Source organism: Anoplopoma fimbria, chromosome 13 (assembly GCF_027596085.1).
Source record: "Anoplopoma fimbria isolate UVic2021 breed Golden Eagle Sablefish chromosome 13, Afim_UVic_2022, whole genome shotgun sequence".
Taxonomy (NCBI): domain Eukaryota; kingdom Metazoa; phylum Chordata; class Actinopteri; order Perciformes; family Anoplopomatidae; genus Anoplopoma; species Anoplopoma fimbria.
Window position 1 is genome coordinate 19,351,626 of NC_072461.1, and position 19,344 is coordinate 19,370,969.

The 19,344-nt window shown below is 41.0% G+C and overlaps 2 protein-coding genes and 1 non-coding gene across 3 annotated transcripts in view; 1 reads left to right on the top strand and 2 right to left on the bottom strand.

Moving 5' to 3' along the window:
* Nucleotides 1–14,507, top strand: part of zdhhc8b (zinc finger DHHC-type palmitoyltransferase 8b) — a 59,112-nt gene extending 44,605 nt beyond the window's left edge. The window contains exons 2-11 of the mRNA XM_054610443.1: nucleotides 570–691; nucleotides 3,147–3,304; nucleotides 4,185–4,357; nucleotides 4,571–4,673; nucleotides 5,113–5,204; nucleotides 6,707–6,839; nucleotides 8,011–8,116; nucleotides 9,074–9,180; nucleotides 9,371–10,437; nucleotides 11,013–14,507. Of these exons, the coding sequence (XP_054466418.1) occupies nucleotides 570–691; nucleotides 3,147–3,304; nucleotides 4,185–4,357; nucleotides 4,571–4,673; nucleotides 5,113–5,204; nucleotides 6,707–6,839; nucleotides 8,011–8,116; nucleotides 9,074–9,180; nucleotides 9,371–10,437; nucleotides 11,013–11,145 (2,194 nt within the window). The 3' untranslated portion in view covers nucleotides 11,146–14,507. The remainder of the gene's footprint in view (nucleotides 1–569; nucleotides 692–3,146; nucleotides 3,305–4,184; nucleotides 4,358–4,570; nucleotides 4,674–5,112; nucleotides 5,205–6,706; nucleotides 6,840–8,010; nucleotides 8,117–9,073; nucleotides 9,181–9,370; nucleotides 10,438–11,012) is intronic.
* Nucleotides 14,508–15,064: 557 nt separating this feature from the next.
* Nucleotides 15,065–19,247, bottom strand: ranbp1 (RAN binding protein 1). The gene is made up of 6 exons (XM_054610444.1): nucleotides 19,087–19,247; nucleotides 17,690–17,823; nucleotides 17,388–17,545; nucleotides 16,859–16,987; nucleotides 16,612–16,680; nucleotides 15,065–15,384 (listed from the first exon to the last, which is right to left on the bottom strand). The coding sequence occupies exons 1-6, from the start codon at nucleotides 19,099–19,101 to the stop codon at nucleotides 15,236–15,238; spliced, it is 654 nt and encodes a 217-aa protein (XP_054466419.1). The 5' UTR covers nucleotides 19,102–19,247; the 3' UTR covers nucleotides 15,065–15,235.
* LOC129101885 (small nucleolar RNA SNORA77) lies at nucleotides 16,282–16,410 on the bottom strand. Its single transcript, XR_008531702.1, has one exon. It is a non-coding gene; the product is annotated as a small nucleolar RNA SNORA77 (small nucleolar RNA).
* Nucleotides 19,248–19,344: the final 97 nt, after the last annotated feature.

A 19,344-nucleotide genomic window follows, 5' to 3' on the forward strand; every position in this document is an offset into this window, starting at 1 on the left:
CCTGACTCTGCATCACCATGACGTTGATATTTGTGGGTTTTGAGTCAAATGTTTCAATAACTATCTTTTAGTTTTGCACAAACATTCATTTGCCCCTCAGGAGGAATCATAATAACTACAATGCTGACTTACCTTTTCAGCTAACTGATCAGGTTTTACATGTACAATTCTTTGGTTTATGATGACAAATTAATTCTAAAGTAATTCTAAAGAACCCTTTTAGGCTAAGAATCAACCACTGGGTTAATTCATTTCATATTATCTCATCTGTTAATTGGCAAATAATTACAGTACTTAGAGGATTATTCAGTCAAGCTGGCTACCTTTAGTGTTATTTCATTCACAAGCTCTGGCATCCACTGTTTACCTTACTCTAATTCACTCTCTGTAATCAAGTCTCTAATTATGAGGACTGCTTCAATTTAGAACCAGGACTCATAAGAGGGCTCATTTAAACATGTACATGGTTACCACTAAGACTCAAACAGAAACACATCTATGATCTCAATGTGATGGTGGTTTAATGTGAGTGACTAACCTAACCTCTGTCCCTTTATTTGTGTCTCTAGGTGCCCCTGGTTGACAAAGGTAATCTCTCCCGCTGTGCCTCTCTACAATGGCTTGGTCTTCCTCTTCGTCTTGGCCAACTTCAGCATGGCAACCTTCATGGACCCTGGTGTTTACCCCAGAGGTTTGTATACATGTCTGTGAGTGTGCAAATTAGTTTTAGTATCAAGTGGTGGTGTATGTGCTGTTTCTAACTTCACAGAATTCTGGGGAAAAAATCTAAAATTTTCATAAAAACACTTTCATAATGTACGTGCTCATAAGTATGAGTCATGTTTCCTTCCTGTTGAGTCCTCATGTAGAGGGTGCACTTTTAAAAGCACCACATTTATCAGAGTACCGACCCACCCAGTGCCTCATTACTCTATTATCCGCCTTGCTGCCTGTTACAGTCCACATGCTCCACATGCAGTATCTCTCAGCTGCTTGGTCCGTCAAACAAGCTGCACTGACTTATGGTCCTGATGCAAACCTCTTGTCCTCAGTGCTGGGTTAAGTAATGATGATTGAACTCATCCCTGGGGATGTTTGTAATGCGCTTGTAAATGATAAGCACCTGTCTTGTGCTTTCTCTGCTCATAAAGGGGTAATAATCATTAGGTTGTATCAAGCTCAGGTTATCTGTCTCCACAGAGGTGACAGTGACCTTCTGCTGCCGCTGCCCTGCTGGATTTAATAGACTACTGAGGAGCTCTCTAAGCTCTTGATGTCATATCTCACAGGGAGCAGACCCACCAGTAAAGTTTTAATAAAAACGATGAAATTGCATCTGTTTTAAAAATCACTCCGTCATCCAGATTGTAAAAGTGAGAATGAAAGGTTGGCGTGTACTGAGGGTTTTTCCATTCAGGTCAATGATGTATGGCACGGCCATTTATTGTCATTTTCTTTTCTGGGGAAACTGCAAAATGAGGTAATAGACACATGAGAGAGATGGCCGAGGCTCAGTAAGTGACATTTCAGTTTCCCTGCTGGGTTAAAAGGTGTTTTGACATAATACAGGCTCTTAGGAAAATGTTCATATACTGTGTGTATTTCTTTACATATTACAATCATAAAAGGAGAGTTCAACCTTTATTTGTTGTATTGTTTATTTGGTCAACATACAGTAGACATTAAAAAGAAAGTGTTGGCACTAATCAAAATAACCAACAGTGGGTCCTTGACTGTGTATAACGTGAAAGGCGGTCAATCAAGACAAAGCCTCAGAAAATAATCATTATGTCTTTGAACAATTGCTGTTGTATATGTCAAGCTTCTCAAAAGAAGACCCTGAACCCTACTGTTTGTTACCCTAGGCAACAGCTACAATATTAGCCATATATATATATAATGTAAAACATGTGTGGATGAGAGGATTTATTACTATATGGTCGACGATTTGATCCCCATTCATAACCAGCGATGCCTGTCATGCTGAGCTTTTGCACCCTCACTCAGTGTGTGGTTATAATTGCAAAATCTCTCCTGCTTGTAGACAAATCATTCCAGTCCATAATGTCAATAATATTCAACCTGACCTTCATGCAAGCAGTTATTTTTATCAGGGCAGGTGTCAGCGATTTAAATTCTACTTGAAAATGACTGCCCTTTGAAAGCAATTGTGGTAAGAGGATTAAGCCTATTATGTATTTGATTAAGATTCTCTAGATGCATATAAATACAATAGTATAATATAATGATATGTATGTGCTTAAAATAATTTTAGGCAAATAATTATAATTTCAGGCAAAAAATGATTTTAATGAAAGTGTAAATGTACATACGTATGAAGTAGGCCACTGCTTTGTCTGCTGTATACTTCCTGCATCGCACATTTGTAGAAGAAGAACCTGTCAGGGGAGATGCAGCGTAACTGCTGTTTGTGTCTGTTGGTTTGGCAGGCAGTTTACTTTTCAGATCTATTTGATGAGACTTGACAGCCATAATAACAGAGCAATCTGTGCCTATGAAACTGTTTATTTCTGTGCTGTACCTTTTGTATCTCTCTCGTTTTGCTTTCTGATTGTGTATGTGTGTTCTACCTGGATCTCGCTGCAGTTATTATTGTACTGTGAAATTATTTTCTATGGTTGGAGCTCCGTGTTGATCGTTTGAAAGTGCTCTTTGATCAGCTGAAAGACATTTTATTTTCCACAGTGGCTCCAGAGCAAAAAGCTCTCAGTCGGAAAGCAGCACCATGAACAAAGCTTCTCATAAACAGTTTCACTGACTTCAGTGTCACACCAAGTGCAGGGGAAATGTCACTTGTACTCTCATACAGGTTATGGGTTCAGTTACATGTCAGGTCAGATAGAGCAAGGCACGGCTCTGCCAGAGGTTTAATTCCCTAAGCAAATCATTCCAGTCTGATAATGTCTGAACTTTTGAGAAATGAAACCAAACAGCTTCTGTTATACATGAGTTACAGTGTGCTTTTTTATCAGTCTGTTAAAAGCAGAATGTCTAGCTCATGTCTATAAAAACATTTTTATTTCTCTGTTTGCTGTCTCTGCAGACAACTTACAGTTTTTCCTAAACTCCACCATATACACCTGTGCTCTGTTGATGTGTGTGTATTTCTTTATGTTTCCCCACAGCCGACGAGGACGAGGACAAGGACGATGATTTTCGAGCACCGCTCTACAAGAACGTGGAGATCAAGGGCATTCAGGTCCGGATGAAATGGTGCGCCACCTGTCACTTCTACAGGCCGCCTCGCTGCTCGCACTGCAGCGTCTGCGACAACTGTGTGGAGGTTTGTATGTGTTCGAATACAAATGTGCAGAGAAAACAGTGTATATTTAGTATACATGCAGGCACTGAAATCTAAATATGCATCAAGGTTAGACGGATATATCAGCTTTTAATCTACAACTGATGCTGTTCTGCTGGCATTGGGCTTGTTTGATGTGATATAAGCGGTTTGTTTGTATATAGCACATATGTTTGGAGAGTTTTCTCTCCTGCAAAAAAATTATATCTGAGACAAACGCAGAATATATAAATCATTTCTAAATAACTGTGTTTTATGGCAAAAAAAAAATCCTCATTAAAGAACATAATTACCGGCATGAATGACAGCTTTTGGCAGCTTCAAGCGTAAAAATACTGTTATCAGTAATGGCTTTCAAATCCTCATTTGGTCTTACAAATATACACACACACACATCAGGACATAAACACACAGCTACACACAGGCTGCATAATTACACAGGCTGTATTTCTGCACCCTGTTTCCTTTCAAAGAGTGTTGTTTTTTTGAGTGTTTGTGAAAGCCTAGTAAAAAATTTAATGAGGATGTGGATTGTCATTTACACATCAACTGATGAAAGTAGAAAAAAGAAAGGTGGTATTGCATATTTATTGGAGTTTAAAGTTGATTATGGATTGAATTTTTCATTCAAATGTTTTTTTGACCCTTGCAACCAAAAACATTTTGTTCCTTCACTTGTTTTGTTTTAGTGAAGAGATATAAACTAGTGATAATAGATGAAGCGTAGGTCAAAAATCATAAACCCAAATTTACAATCAGACTAGCTGTAGGTCATATAATTGATTACCTTATGAATAAATTACATAGATTTCAGACGTGTAACTCCCTCCTTCCCTCCCTCCCGACCTCTCTCTCCCCTCAGGACTTCGACCACCACTGTCCCTGGGTGAACAACTGCATTGGACGGAGGAACTACCGCTACTTCTTCCTCTTCCTGCTGTCGTTGAGCATCCATATGGTGGGAGTTTTCTCCTTCGGCCTCATCTTTGTTCTCCACCACCGCGAGAGACTGGCAGCACTGCACACCACTGTCACGTATCCTTTCGCCGCTTGACTGCAAAGCCTGCTTCTTTAATGGACAAAGAAGTGGTTATTAAATTAGTTTTTCAGAATATTTCCTGAGTGGGAAATATTGGTTGTAGTAGCTTCCTCTGTCTTAAAGGACTCAATGGAGTTATTCTTACAGTTCATGTGCTTGTTTCCTTGTGATCCTATATTGTTGTTGTTGAGCTTGACCTTTGTGTTCAGTCTGGTGGTGATGTGTATAGCAGGGCTTTTCTTTATTCCAGTCATGGGACTCACAGGTTTCCATATGGTGCTTGTTGCTCGAGGTCGAACGACCAATGAACAGGTGAGTGTAGGAGCTGCCGACGTGCTTGTTCTGAACGTACACACACACACACACACACACACACACACACACACACACACACACACACACACACACACACACACACACACACACACACACACACACACAAACACTTTTGCCTGTTTATACAGCGAAAGTCAACAGTGCTGTGCCGCTCTGCTTCACACAGACTCAAACATTCACACCTGGAGCTGTCTGACTGTTGGCAACCGTGCTTGCATTAGGGAACCTTTGAAATAGCTGCAGAATCTTGGGACAAGAAGAAATCCCACAAAAAGAAATCCCATGCATCGCACAATTAATCACCTATTTTGTATTCATGCACTGGACCTCTGTGTGTTTATGTGTGTATGTGCATGTGTGTGCAATGTGGCCTTCCTTCGCTGCCGACTCTAAACAAATCGTTGTTTTCTCTCAGGTGACGGGCAAGTTTCGTGGAGGAGTAAATCCCTTCACCAAAGGTTGCTGTGGCAACGTGCAGTATGTCTTATGTAGTCCCCTGGCACCTAGGTAAGACGCTTTATTATGCTGTAAGTGTATGTGTGTGTGTGTGTGTGTGTGTGTGTGTGTGTGTGTGTGTTTGTACACAGTAGATGCTTTTCAGGGTTTTCTTTCTGTCAGCACACATTTAACTCTTTTTTAAATTAAATTAGCTGTATTCCTGCAGAATATGTTTGTGTTTGGTTACGCAAACACAAGGGTTGTGGCCCATTACAGCTTGTGACATCCATGCCATAGCACCAGTGCAGTAACATGTAACTGCAATAATAACACAAGCTGCACCATTGTATGTGTGTATGAGTGCATACACATGCTCTGAAGGTGGTTGCGGAGGTGTGTATCCAGTTCTGCTTGTAAGCGGCCAGCAACCCAGGGGGAAGGCAGATGGCTGAGAGGATCGAATCACTCTGTAGAACAGTTAATGGGAAACAGCGCGCAACTAGTCAATGTGTTTTTTACACGCACACACACACAATCGCTAAGAAGCCTGAACACCGGTTTTACAATCTATAAAGATGAGATCCATTCCATTAAAATCAACAGTGTGACTGCAGGGAGGCAACAACAGGTGGGGACGAACTGCTGTGTTACAAGCATCTGCTGTTAAGTTGTTGCAGAGTCCCTGATGGAAGATTTTGGATTTACTAAACCATTGAATCAAAACATGTTGGACCTGGCTGATACCAGTCACATTCATTTAGTGACATGGATTTATTTTATGTGTGGGATTGATTACTAAAAATGTATGAAGACTGCTTAGAAAATATACCACACCCAAGCCTCCACGCCATTAAATATTGAAGCAATTACACTGACAGCCCCTTTAATTATTAAAAAAACCCTGTATGACTCACTTAAATGTGTCTTTTTTAAACTGTCTCCCTAGCCAGATGGGATTATGCAAAGTGCATGACTAATTGCATCATTGTACTCTGTGCTGAACATGGGTTGATGGTGGAGTATAAGGTGTAGTGTACCAAGTAGAAGAGGAGATGGAATGAAATGAAATGAGTAATATTAGACTTTTTGGTGTTTTTTCATAGGTTTACATACATATTCAGTGCATATATCTGGTCATACATCTTTATAGCATGTTTAGAAGTTATTCTGTGTGAACATGAGATACATGAACCACAGAATATTTCTCATCTAGAAATAAAGATTAAATTCGAAAGGTTTAGGGTGCAATGAGACTAGAATAGTATAATTTCTGAAAAATTCAGTTTGTTTCTCTACTGAAGACAAAGGTACTAGACCCCTCCTTTCCATGAGTCGTGTATACTTTGATGTGAATAACTGTAATAGTACATTGTGTGCTGTTTCGGCTGTGTTACAGAGTTGTATACGTTTCATCCTGGTTGCATTCAGTGAGGCACAGTATTACTAAAGACTGCAGATGTAATGTCAACGCTGACTGCCAGGACTATACTAAAATGTATAAATCTGGAAAGTCCTGTGGCGATAAAGAATCTGTTTGTTCTGAGAGAACCTGTTGCTCTTTTTCTATGCAGGTACATGTTGGACCCCAGGAAAAAGCCCCATGTCAAAATTCAGCCCCCATTCATCAGACCTGACCTGTCACAGAGGCAAATCACCATCAAGCTCAGCGACAACGGCATCCACAGCACCATCACCAGCTCCAAGGTGAATTCTTCACAATTACTATAGAGCTTTTTCCTCCATCATCCAACTGACCTACTTTTTATTACTAAAGGCAACATATAAAAGGATACAGTAACTCGCTAAAGTCACATTCATTAGGGAATTTCCTCATTTTTAAAACGGGATATTATCAGAGGCTTCACATCAAAGCCAAGAGAGTCACAGATTGCTGGAAAATGAATCTATACGTTCCCAGTGGGAATACATTAAATGCCCACCAGTCCCCTTTTGGCTCACTACAATGCATGCAGTCCTGCAGGTGTAACGTTACGATTCATACCTTGGGCCCCCCAGACGAGATGACTCTGTCCTCTCAAGGGCACTTATTTATTTAAAAACAAAAAATACAATGAATTGGATTTATTTTTTTAACAACGAAGGGATAAACTTGTATCTTTAAGGGACTTTGAAAGCAAACATATCTCCAAAAAGTTAACGATTAAGAGACCACAGCCAGTCGTTTCAATGATCTTGCAGAGTTGGAAAATGTTTGATATAGGTAATTCATGGTCCTTTTAAGCAGGCATAGCACAAATTTCCCCGCTGCGGGACTAATAAAGGATTATCTTATCTTATCTTGTCTTTACATGTAAAATGTACTCATGTAATTTCAAAGCACAAAGTGATGTCGCTGGAGTCAGCGTCAGTTGGGCCTAAAGACTAATCTATGTATGTTGCATTAGAAAGAAGAGTTTCTGCTGGAGGCTAGCAGCTCGAGGCTACATTAGCTGCTACTTGCAAAACACACTGGAATTAATGGATCAGCTGTTGGCAGACGAGTTGCATTGTGGATAATGTGGACTTCAGGTTTTGACATAGAAGAATAGTAAGGTGGAATAAAAAATAAGACATCTCTGGTTCTGCTGCATCGATTTGCGTTTTAAAATGTATGCAATGCTAAAAAAGTTGGGTACTCAACAGCAGTTAAACATTTTTTAACAAATGAATGCTCTTTTGAGAAGAAAAATGTTAATTCAACGCGAACATCTTTTCACCAAGTGTGGAATCTTTTCACCAAGTGTGGAATCTTTTCACCAATTCCAACTGAGAGTTGGTTGGTGCATTTCTACTTCTAACTCAAGCTCTTCTCTATTTCATCTGCTGTTCCCCCACCTGTCCTGGATGTTATAACACCCTGCTCTCCTCCCTGTAGTCCAAAAGCAGCCTGGACGGCCTCGACGAGAAAGAAACCCAGCCACCGCTGCCGCCCAAAGCTGACAGGTACAACCAGCTGAAGAGTCAGCTGACCTCCAGCGAAGGTAAGAAACACGGGAACAAAGTGTCCCTGTTGTTCAGTGACAATTCTCCCCCTCTCTTCTGTCAGTCATCACCAATCCCATTTCTCTTTCTTGCCAAGCAACAATTCCCCAAATTGCCTGTGTGCGTCACCAGTATCCCAGTGTGTGACTTGCCTCTGGTTTAGCGTGATAAATGTCTGTCTCACTGGCAGGTCAATGGCCTGTTTAATGCCAGGCCAGAGAATAGGTGTGATTTGTAATAGGGAGGCAAATCCTGCTCACTGAATCAGCACAAGATTTGTGTTACAATGGAGAGACTTCAGAGTCAGTTATTGCATCATGAATCACCACCTTTTTTTAATCCTAGTGGCGTGTAGCAATAACATGGAGGGATGGGAGATGAATATGGTCGAGAATCAGGAACTAAAAAAGACTGACTGCCTTTAGAAGTCATCTGTGTGAATTAGGAACTGTGACATATCCTGTTACTGTGGTGGTGGTTTGACAGCAGAGAGCCTTAGCTTGTGGTAACGTGTTATTTATGCTGTTGATTTTAATAGTCATTCAAATATAGTGGGAACCCACAAGAGCAGGTTCCCTCCAGCGGATCTCCAGAGCCCTGGTGCATTACATCAGCGAGTGACGGTTTTCTGCTATTCAATGGAGCACTATCACTTCCTGGTGGTACTTCAAAGTACTGCAGCATGTCTAAATGGATCGCCTCCCTTTTTTAAAGGCAAATGAGAGGACACAGAACAGGTTCTGACTGACTACCCAGCCACTCCAATTCATTTTCATTCAGTAAGGATGGTGATGTTGTGTGGTTCAAAAACTCAATCCCTACACCCTGATGATAAAATTCAGCTCGGGTCTTGTTGCTTCTCCCATGACTGACTTTCAATCAGTGCTGGTATAATAGTGGCATTTCTATAACCTGCACAATGTTAACTCTGGTCTTCTTTCTCTGTTGTGGTGTAGACAGTTCTCTCTCTGGAAAGACCCACCCGTCCACTCCAGCCATGTACAAATTCAGACCGTCCTTTGGCACCATCCCCAAAGTCCACTACCACGCTGCTGGAGAGAAGGTAAGGCATGATTTCTATGTGAGAAGTATATTTTTAATATAATATCATTATGTTACTATGATTAGTAGCTCTACCATATAGCCTGGGGTTTGTTGCCTGTTGCAAAAGTCTCAGTAGCAGCTTTTAAGGACAAGGACTTATCATATTTCCACTTTGATTTGACTTGTAATTCTGCCTTTTTGTTGCTCAGATTGTCATGCCAGATGACCGGAAGAACTCGGCCATCTTGGAAGAGGGTGTCCGTGGTCATGACTACCGATCTGAGCCCAACCTGGACCTGCCTGAGTACACCAATACTCCTCTCCACCGCACCTTCCAGTCCTCTCCCCTCCAGCTGGACGCCGACCCCATCAACTCCCACTCACTCAGCCTGAAGCAGGGTCACCGCCGGCCAGAGAAGGGCCAGCTTCCAGCCCTGCAGCCGCAGACAGTCACCTCCACCCCGTACAAGAGCGTCTTTTCGCCCAACACGCTCTCCAACCGTAATGGGAGCTTGTCTTATGACAGCCTGCTCAACCCCAGCATCTCCCCGGCCGCTGCCAGCGAGTGCATGGCCCATCGTGGTATGCCCTCCATGGGGTTCCACTCGCCCTACCTGCCCACCAAAATGTGCCACATCCGGGAAACTGACTTGCAGAGGCATCAGGTCGCCCCCACCTACAGTCCAGTGATGCCACCCAGAGGAGTGGGCAGGCAATCCCCTCACCTAAAGGACAGGGACCCATCCCCGGTGCGCTATGACAACCTCTCCCAGACCATCATGGCCTCCATCCAGGAGCGAAAGGAGATAGAGGAGAGAGAAAAACGGCAGATACTGCATGGGCGCTCCCAGACCCATATCTATGCCCAGGACTCTGGCGTGTTTGATGGGGGTTATGGCCTACCCCCCAATGCTTGCTACCCGGATGGGCCTCGTGGCCCTGGCTCCAGAGGCCCAACACCCCCAGCTTATGGAGGCTCCAGGGACAACCTGATGGGGGTCGGCCTGGTGAGCTATGGGCAACGAACCCCCGTTTTGCGCCATGCCGGCTCCACGCTGGGTCGTGCCCCTAGGACTTCGTCCACCTCCCTGCACACAGATCACAGTAGCAGCAACAGCAACCAGAGCAGGGCCGTTTGCCCTGAGGGCCTTTATCGTTCCCCGGCCCATCAGCCCCACTCTCCTGCTATGCCCCGATCCCCCTCCTACTCCCACCAGAAACACTCCTACATCAGTGCCCTTGAGAGGACAGAGTCATCTCGTCTGGGGGGCCCAAGGTATGAATCCTAACGTTACACCTGCGGGACTGCATGCATTGTAGTGAGCCAAAAGGGGACTGGTGGGCATTGAATGTATTCCCACTGGAAACCCTGCTCCTTCTGGTGGACACAGCCAGCAGTACATGGGCACTAGTGTACTCGCCCTTACTAAGGCAACGTATAGCATTTGTATAAAGTGTATGGTATTTGTTAAACTGTAATGTCCATTTATTCATGTTAAGTAACTGTCTGGTGTGAATTCTTATGTTCTGTTCTAATTTATGTTTGCCTTTCTAGTAAAATATCCATTTTTGTATTCTTTTACGAATGAATAAAGTTGTGTAATTCCTCTCATTTCTTTTTTCTTTTGCATGCTTTTCACCTACTCTTCTAACATTTCCAAGTCTTCTGCCTCACTAACAAGTACACTCTCAACTAGTCATCCATATTGCTTTTTTGTTTTGGTCGTTTGAAATCGTCCGGACAATTGATCCGCATGTTGCCACAACGCTTATTGTTTTGTTTGTGTTTTATCTCTTCGCCTCTTTGTGTTGAATGATTTATCCTTGTTCTTCTCTCTTTTTCCCACTCAGAGAGGCCATGAAAGTTAACGGGCAGATGGACTGCCACCCCAATGCCCAGGGTTCCACCATCAGCCCCAGTCGCCACAGTAACGTCAAAAAGGTGACGGGTGTAGGAGGCACCACATATGAGATATCAGTGTGAGCAGGAACACTGCATCCACCTCCAATGACAACAACCACACTGCTGATGAGATATTCTCTGATTTTAGTGAAGATAACGGACAGTCAGGGGCACATAGCGCCCCCTGTTTTGGATTAATTGTCCAATCAGAGGATGTTTCTGCCCTTGTGTGGGTCCGTCTAGCCAAATGCCTGTGTATGTTCGTACCGGAGGGTTTTGTTTGTCAGTTGATACCGCTGCAGGCTGTATGAGTGAGGAGTGTCTTGTCATTATCATTTTGTGGCTTATCATCTTGGTCGTAAGAGGGTCGTAATACTGTTGTCTCTCCGCTGTGGTCATGAAGCGTTCCAAATGTCACACAAACTTTCCTCTAGCAAGTGCTGATGCTGAACAAAAACACTACAGGTGAATTAAAACTCTTCTGTGACAAGACTAAAGTCCTTTCCAACTCATTTGATCTCAAGAAGTCAAGGTGCTTCACCTTAACTTGTACTGTTCATGCCATCTCCAGCGTAGTTGTACAGCTTTGAGAAATGATGGAGGACCGATCAGTTAGATCAGCACCAACTGCATTTGCAGGTAACACAAGATTATTGAGGTGAGAAGCTGGGGAAGGGGATATCCAGAAGGGGAAGTCCTCGTATCATGTCTGGTGGTTGCATTCAAAATGTATTGAGAAAGGCGTGTTGATAACAAGATAAAAATAAAAATGAAATTCCTTGCTTATCAAAAACAAATTTCTCAGGAATGAATGCAACCAGCAGAGATCCTAGTTGATATTAATTCATAAATGATGAATGGCTCCTTCTATGTCTCAGATTATAAGGGCTTGAATACAGCTTAGCCCCCTTTATTCACATCACAACGGTGCAGTACATCATCATAGGCCTCTGTTTGTCTTAGTGAAGTTCAGTTAGGTGATTTAAACATGACCCATGACACAAGTGCTGGGCAGAAATATTGGCATCCAGAAATATTCTAATACCTCATCCCAAGAAATCGGAGTCCAGCCTTTCACAACCAAAACAACTTTCTGTTTCTGTTTTGTCAAAAAAAAAAAAAAAAAAAAAATAGATACCTTGTTTAGTGTGTAAGTTGTTTGTGTTATTATCATATGAATAGAGAGGTGTAGAGAAACAAGCCATTGTCCCATGTAGTAAAATGAATATAACTGGTCATCCATTTATTATTTTGTATTTTTTTTTTTCAATGGGGTTGTTTCCTTTTTATATAGCCAGCCTTTCAAAAGCTATGTTTGATACATTTTTTTATAAAGTTAATTAAGCCTGGAATGGATGTTTTATTTTGAGTGGAGTTATTTCTTAATAAATTATAAATTCAGTAAATAAGTGAGGTCATTATAATGGGTAAAAAAAAAACATAAATATAGCTTATTCTACCTTGGTATGATGAAATGTAAATTACAAGATATGTGATTTGAGCAAGTGAAATATTTAAATCAGTCGTTGACTCGTGAACGGTCATTAAATTGCCAATGTGTGCTGTACACAAGTCAAGGATTGGGCTTTCAACAGATGCTGCCTTGAGATTTCCGTGTCAAAAGTGGCTACATACTCCTTCATTTCTCAGAGACAGTAAATGGGTGACATTGCTACTATGTCACAGTGACATTACGAAGACTGAAAATGTCAAATCAATCAATTTGCAGCAGCTGTCTGGTACAGCTCCAGTATTACCCGGCACTCAGAGATGCAACACTTTTTTTATTATTAGTGTTTTTGCTGCTGATTGAAAAAAAAGTCACAGAACATGTATTACTTTCGACCATAAAAAAATTATTGATAAAATCCAAGTTGACAGTTTTAATTTATATTTTGCACCAACTGAATATGAAAAAAAAAAAAAAAACATGCCGGAACTTACATAGATGTAAATTGGTAGAATTGGTCCAGCTACATTTGCATGAAGAATAAACCATTGTTGCCTTTTAAGAGGAAAAGCTACACACACAATGACATGTGGCTCGGTGAAACACTATTGTACACTAAGGGACAATGAGCTAACGTTTGTGTTTTGTACGGAGCAGAAAAATGGCAGGAGTGACACATGTGGGAAACTTGTAGGAGTGGGTAAGAAAGTTGTGAAAGAAAGGGCAACGTACAAGGTAATGATCTTGCTTCATTATGAAATGCCCGCTTTCTACAGGATCTTTTTTTCTTCCCATTTCTGGTGCATTCATAGATTTCTTTCTCCTGAGTGTGAAGGCCAGAAGCTGTTGTAGAGTCTTGCTTTCTGACAGGTTGGACGATATCAACACTCACCATAGTAACAACCTTCTAGCTCGTATGGTCTCCCTTCTAAGGATACACTCAGCTGCCTTACCATGATAACAGGATACTCTATTCAAGTCATGTATATCTGAATTGTTAAACATTGTCTCTGTTGTAAGGCTGTGGTATACAGGGATACTTTTTTTTAGGCCAGATCTGATGGGTAATTGTCAATGGAACAGCTAACTGGAACATCTTGAAATACCTGAAAAAGACTGTTAGCTGCTCAGTTGCCTGAAAACACCCCCCGTCTATCATGACCACATATGAAGATAAAAAACACTTTCGATGTCATTCCTCCTTAAGATGACTGCCATTGGTCCAATGTTCTTTTTTTGGGATGGACATCGCTGCAGGTCAGGGACCATTCCTGACAGTCAGTAATGAATCTGTTTTATCAGCCATGAGCTGATTTTGTTTTCTGAAATCTAAATAGAAAATTCAATATGTATTAAAATATGGAATATATTATAAATGTACATGTTCCTATTTTTGTGAAGAGGAAATATTTCCCGATCCGAGCAGAGTACCGGTAAATAAAGTTTCCAACTCTGAGTGATTTTTGTTAAAAAAGGCCCAATGTGTAACAACTGCACAACATTCACAGCATTTTATATTCCATAGATGTTACTTTAGTTGACTTTACTTTTTCCTATGCACATAACCACTCACATTATCTTGACTCCTCTTACAACCCTCAACACAATCGTGTTTTATTTATAACTGCACATTTTATCGTTAGCTTCAAGTGATTTTTACATGAACGCAATTGGGTCTTTGACAGCTTTTATTCGAAGGTGGAGGAAAAACTTCAAATCATTTGAGTGCAAATGAAAAGCAACATTTCATCCATATACATGTATTTACAGATGCACTGGCACTTTAGAGGCAAGGTTAAGAACTCATTTAGTGGAAAGAAAAGGAGAGGGTGGTGAGCACACAGATCAGATAGGGCACACTCTGTTACATATACTCTACATGCTTTAAGTCTGGGAATGTTACGATCTACAGAAAACTTAGGTCAGAGCATAGCTGTACCAAACTCTGATGAACCGTTGACTTTGGACTTTAAATGAAAAAAAAAAAAGGAAATGCTTAGCTAAGTGCATCTGTTCTCCTATCAGTTAGCTGTCAGTGGACACTGCGATCTGCAGCACACATCTGATGCCCCTCGACTGTCTGGAGTGGATTCCTCTTCTATTCAGTTCCCAACAGAACTAATGAAAGGAGGAACCAAAAAAGACCTACTTCTACAAGGCATCCACTGAGAAGTCTTCACCGTACTTGCCGTTTCTAACAGTGGAAGCATGGACAGGGTAAGAAGGCCCACTGAGATGCATCATGGGATGTTTTATGTATAATGCACCTCCATAACGCCTGGTCCCTGACTCTGTGCTGCTAACAAGCAGGCTACATTATCCTCTCCGCCTACAAACAAACTCTGCTTCAGAATAACAAAACAAAAAAATACCCCAATGTGGGAATTATCACTATCACAAGCCTCTTTTCACAGTTTGTTAAATGTAACACAGAACTGTTGATGACAAGGATGGAAAGCATTGCATTCCATGGTGTGGTGCAAAGAGGGAAAGGAGTCGGCTTCTTTTTTTTTTTTTTTTTTTTCATAAATTGAAATTCGCTATCTTGTATTTCCCCCCCCCAGTGGCATCAAAGGACTTGTGATCTTGAGGCAAAACAGATAATAAAAATAAAAAAAAACTAATAATATGCAAGTGTCCAAATTCAGTTCATTTAGAGTCTATTGTAGAAAAAGAGGAAAAACTGATAAATTGAAGATCAGCAAAGCGAGTTCTTGGTTCTCAATTCTTCTCCTCCTCAGCCTTCTCCTTTTTCTCATCTTCTTTCTTCTCAGTCTCCTTTTTGACCTCTTTCTTTTCGTCTGACGCCTTGTCCTTTACGGAGAGTTCCTCCAGCTTCTCTGCCACTTTGTTTGCGGTATCAGTGTCGCCTGTGGTGAAACAGTGAATGTGCGGTTAAATAAAAGCTTTGAACGTTTCAACACAACTTATTTGCTAAGCATATACATTTGTATTCACAGATCACATTCCTAGTGGTTTACTTTGCATCTCAACTCATTGTCTTAAGAATATTGCACATCTTCTTACATGCACTGTATGCAATATATGAATTTCCGTTGACCAATTGGCCTTTTACTTATTTGATCATACTAGAAAAAAAGTTAACTAGAGGTGTGAAAATGTCCCAATTATAAGATGCATTGCGATGCGGGCATTACAGACTCTGCATCAATGCAGTGACAGAACAAAGTCGGGCATGTGTATTCATTTCAGCTCAGTACGGGTCATAACTGTTTTGCTTGTACGCTTATTTTTCTCCTTTGTTTCACCGTGGGCAGAACTTTGCACAAACACACACACACACACTGTGCACGTGTGTAGTAGTAGTAGAGACAGCATTCAACACTCAGCAATCCGCTAACTTGTTGCTCTCACTACAAATATAAGCTGCTGTTTCAAAGATGGTGGGCATAAAAACATGCATGCAGGCTGAAATTCAACTGTGGGGTTGTTCTGTTTGGAGATGCAGTGACTTAAACCATTATTATTATTTTTTTCTGACAATATTTTTTGTAATATCTATGCACTGGTACACAGATACTGGTGTTGAAAAGATGCAGCTTTTTATACTATAGACTGTTGTAGTCTGATTTCTGAAAGTACTTTCTAAATAAAATAAAAAAGAGGGGAAAAAATAATATGCAGTGTTATAGAAAAGGAATTATGTGATATATTGAAATGCATCAAGAATTGTTTAAATTGTTGACAATTGGGTTGTGAGGCCAGTGAAGGTGCATACCTGCTGCGTTTAACTGATAAATCTGAATTGTAATGTAGCAGAACATACTGACACCAGCCTTTTAGAAAGCTAGTAAACTGATATATTCTGCATATTCATGTAGCAGACAGAAAAAGTTCGAAGCCGGAGTGAACAGCTAAGAACAGAGTGAGTCTGCATTTTCATAAAACTTGTCACACAAGATATGTTACCACTAGTTTGAATTTGATTTAAAACAGTACTTAATACAAATCAGTCAAAAAACGCATATCAGAGAACTTTCTAGTTTGTTGAGAAACATACTTCATATAACCCGCCTCTAATCTTTAAAGGCAGAAAAACTATATTCTATAAGGAATATGGCTTTAGTTTCATGTACCTTCTCCCTCTAGAGTTTTTCTGGCCTCCTCCTTGCACTCGTCAAACTTCCCCTTGAACTTCTGAGCATCTGTAAACAGAACAGAGTTAGTGAACATTCACATCAAGGTGCTGCTGTATGATTGCCAATGTAGCATGAATAAGCAAGTTTAGATGCAAAAAATGGACTTCTTCCAGGAGTTTGTCACGTCAGTGATGATCACTATAGCATCAGACTTAAATCAATGGTTTGGCGTATAAATACTTACTCTCTGCATTTAAAAAGCGTATTGCCAGGAGTTCAGGTTTGGGGCTTTCGTCAGCATAATCTGCTAGTGTGTTCCACACCCATGCCCTGTCACTGCCAGCATTGGGCTTCAGCTCCATGGTAGGTACAACTGTTATTCACAAGAGGGGGAATAAAGAAACACTTTGAAGGCAGAGATAAAAGCCATTACAATATATGAGGTCATCATATTAAGTGGTTTCATAACAATCAACTGGAAATTGATGAACTGATTTTTGCTAACGGCTAATTGCATAATCTAAACATTTTGATTAGTTTTCTGCCATTTCCGTTGTTACCAAAACCAGTATTCCATGTTTACCTACACTTGGGGAAACTATTAATCCTCTTTACTGGCTCCTTTAAATTGGATGCCTTTCAGCTCATACAGGATATACTTAAAATATATATATCATACATATTGCTTGTTGACATACATTTGCTCGTGGAAATTTTTTTATTTTTCTCACAATACGTAAAATATCAACTTAATAAGTGCCAACTTGACTCACTGTGGTGATTAGCACAAATCTTCAAGGTTCGGTCTCTCCTCATCAGGAGGCGGATTGTGCCCTTCTCTTTGTGTTTCAGCAGCTTGACGTCGCCGGTTCCTCTCTCCTTCCACTCTGGTGGGTCGTTCTCAGAGGCAAACCGATATAGTTTAGCCCGCCTGGGAAAGATATGGTATTGATAACATATATACACACACACACACAATATACTGGCTGCTTTGTAAAATGTATATAAGATTACAACACTTGATAAAATAACATGCGAGTGAACAAAGGAGTCGGAGGGTATTTAAACAACTTACATTTTAAAGAGTTCCTCCTCATCTTCTTCTAATGTTTTCACATCCTGCTCTGGAAGGGACACGATCGGCTCAAATTGGGGATCATGATTAGAGTCCTCTGTATTCTCTGCAGTGGTTTCATGTTCTTCCTGGTCCTAGAAGGAAAAGCAGTGGATGCGTTAATTTAAAGAAAAAAATAAACATATCTGTGTCAGACATTCAGAGTAAGTTGAAGCAATTAGAAATGTGGAATAGGTAGGTGTGATTCTTTAAACATTCACTGGAACCAAATGACTTCTGACAATTGACCAACTGGCCATGAATGCCTCAATGGAGGGATTTAAGAGCTCATTGGTTAAGTATAGCTTTTGTGTGGGAACGGGCAGAGCCTTTAGTAAATCACTTTTGCTGAGCCAAGCATCTTTAATTCAATTTGGGGTTGCGATGTTCTCACGGTGATGTGCTAACGACTAAATATATGCTACAAAAATGGAAGGAACACATGTTCTTCATCCAAAATCCACACAAAGGGCGCAAGTTCATAACCTGTGAGAAAGTGTAAAAAAAGACCCAATGTGAATAACTGTCATTTATAAGAAACTAAGCACACGTGGGAGACTCTCCTTCCTCTGGGTGGAAACCCTTCTTCTACATTGTGCTTAATTAGTTAGCAACTTAGCTAAGGTGAAGCTATACAAATGCTACAGACATTAAACTATAATGCAATAATTATCATTTATTTTATGGACCTTGGTGGCTTTAATGATTTGTTATACATCATGTCATAAAACATTTGAGTTTGTCGCAGCTGCATTTAACCTCATCACTGTTCATAAAGAGTTGTTCAACTTAGTTACAGTAAGACAACTCATTGTGTAGTTTCCTAGCTCACCATAGTTAACAAGGCCTTTTGCTAGCAGGCTAGCCGGGAGCTAACGCTAATCTCGTGACTTTTCACACCACGGTGGGTGTCTCTAACTAATACCACAGTTTATTTGACAGACATTCAAATTACATGATTTTGGGGCTAGCTGACACTTCATGCAAAGTAGCATTGTTACTGACAACAGCCCGATAATACGCAGTCACTGGCTCCAGCGCCCTGCTACCTAAGCTAGCTAAGGATCAGCGTATGATGCTAAAGGTAACATGCTGACTGGCTGCACACCGTCAACATCCAACCCCAAGAGCACCCACTCCGGCACGGAGCATTTCCTACTTTCATAGCACCCTATGGCCCTTTAAATACATTGTGATTAACGTTAGCTTAGCTAGCATCACCAAACACATCATTGTCGGCATTTGCGGCTCGCAGCTTCCTTTACTAACTTTAAAACATAAAACACCAGGTTTTGCTAGTAAATTCCGATTTGAGGGCCAAGAAAAGGCTTTGGATGAACTAAAATGCGTGGTCTCACCTTCGGGTCTGCCATGTTAATTTAGATGTTTGTAGATTATGGAAGTAGTTAGATAGATTCAAATCCCAGACTGGCCGCCGTTTCCCCCTCAGCTACTCTCTCACTTCCTGTTACAGCTTTCGCGCGCCGAATTTCCTACGTATAAGCGCGCACACATTGCCAAAGCGCGCGCACCGCCTCTCTGGTCTCCTCGCCTGTATCACAGCTCAATCCTGGTTTTATCATAAATATATATACTGCAAAAATGGTAGTTGTTGA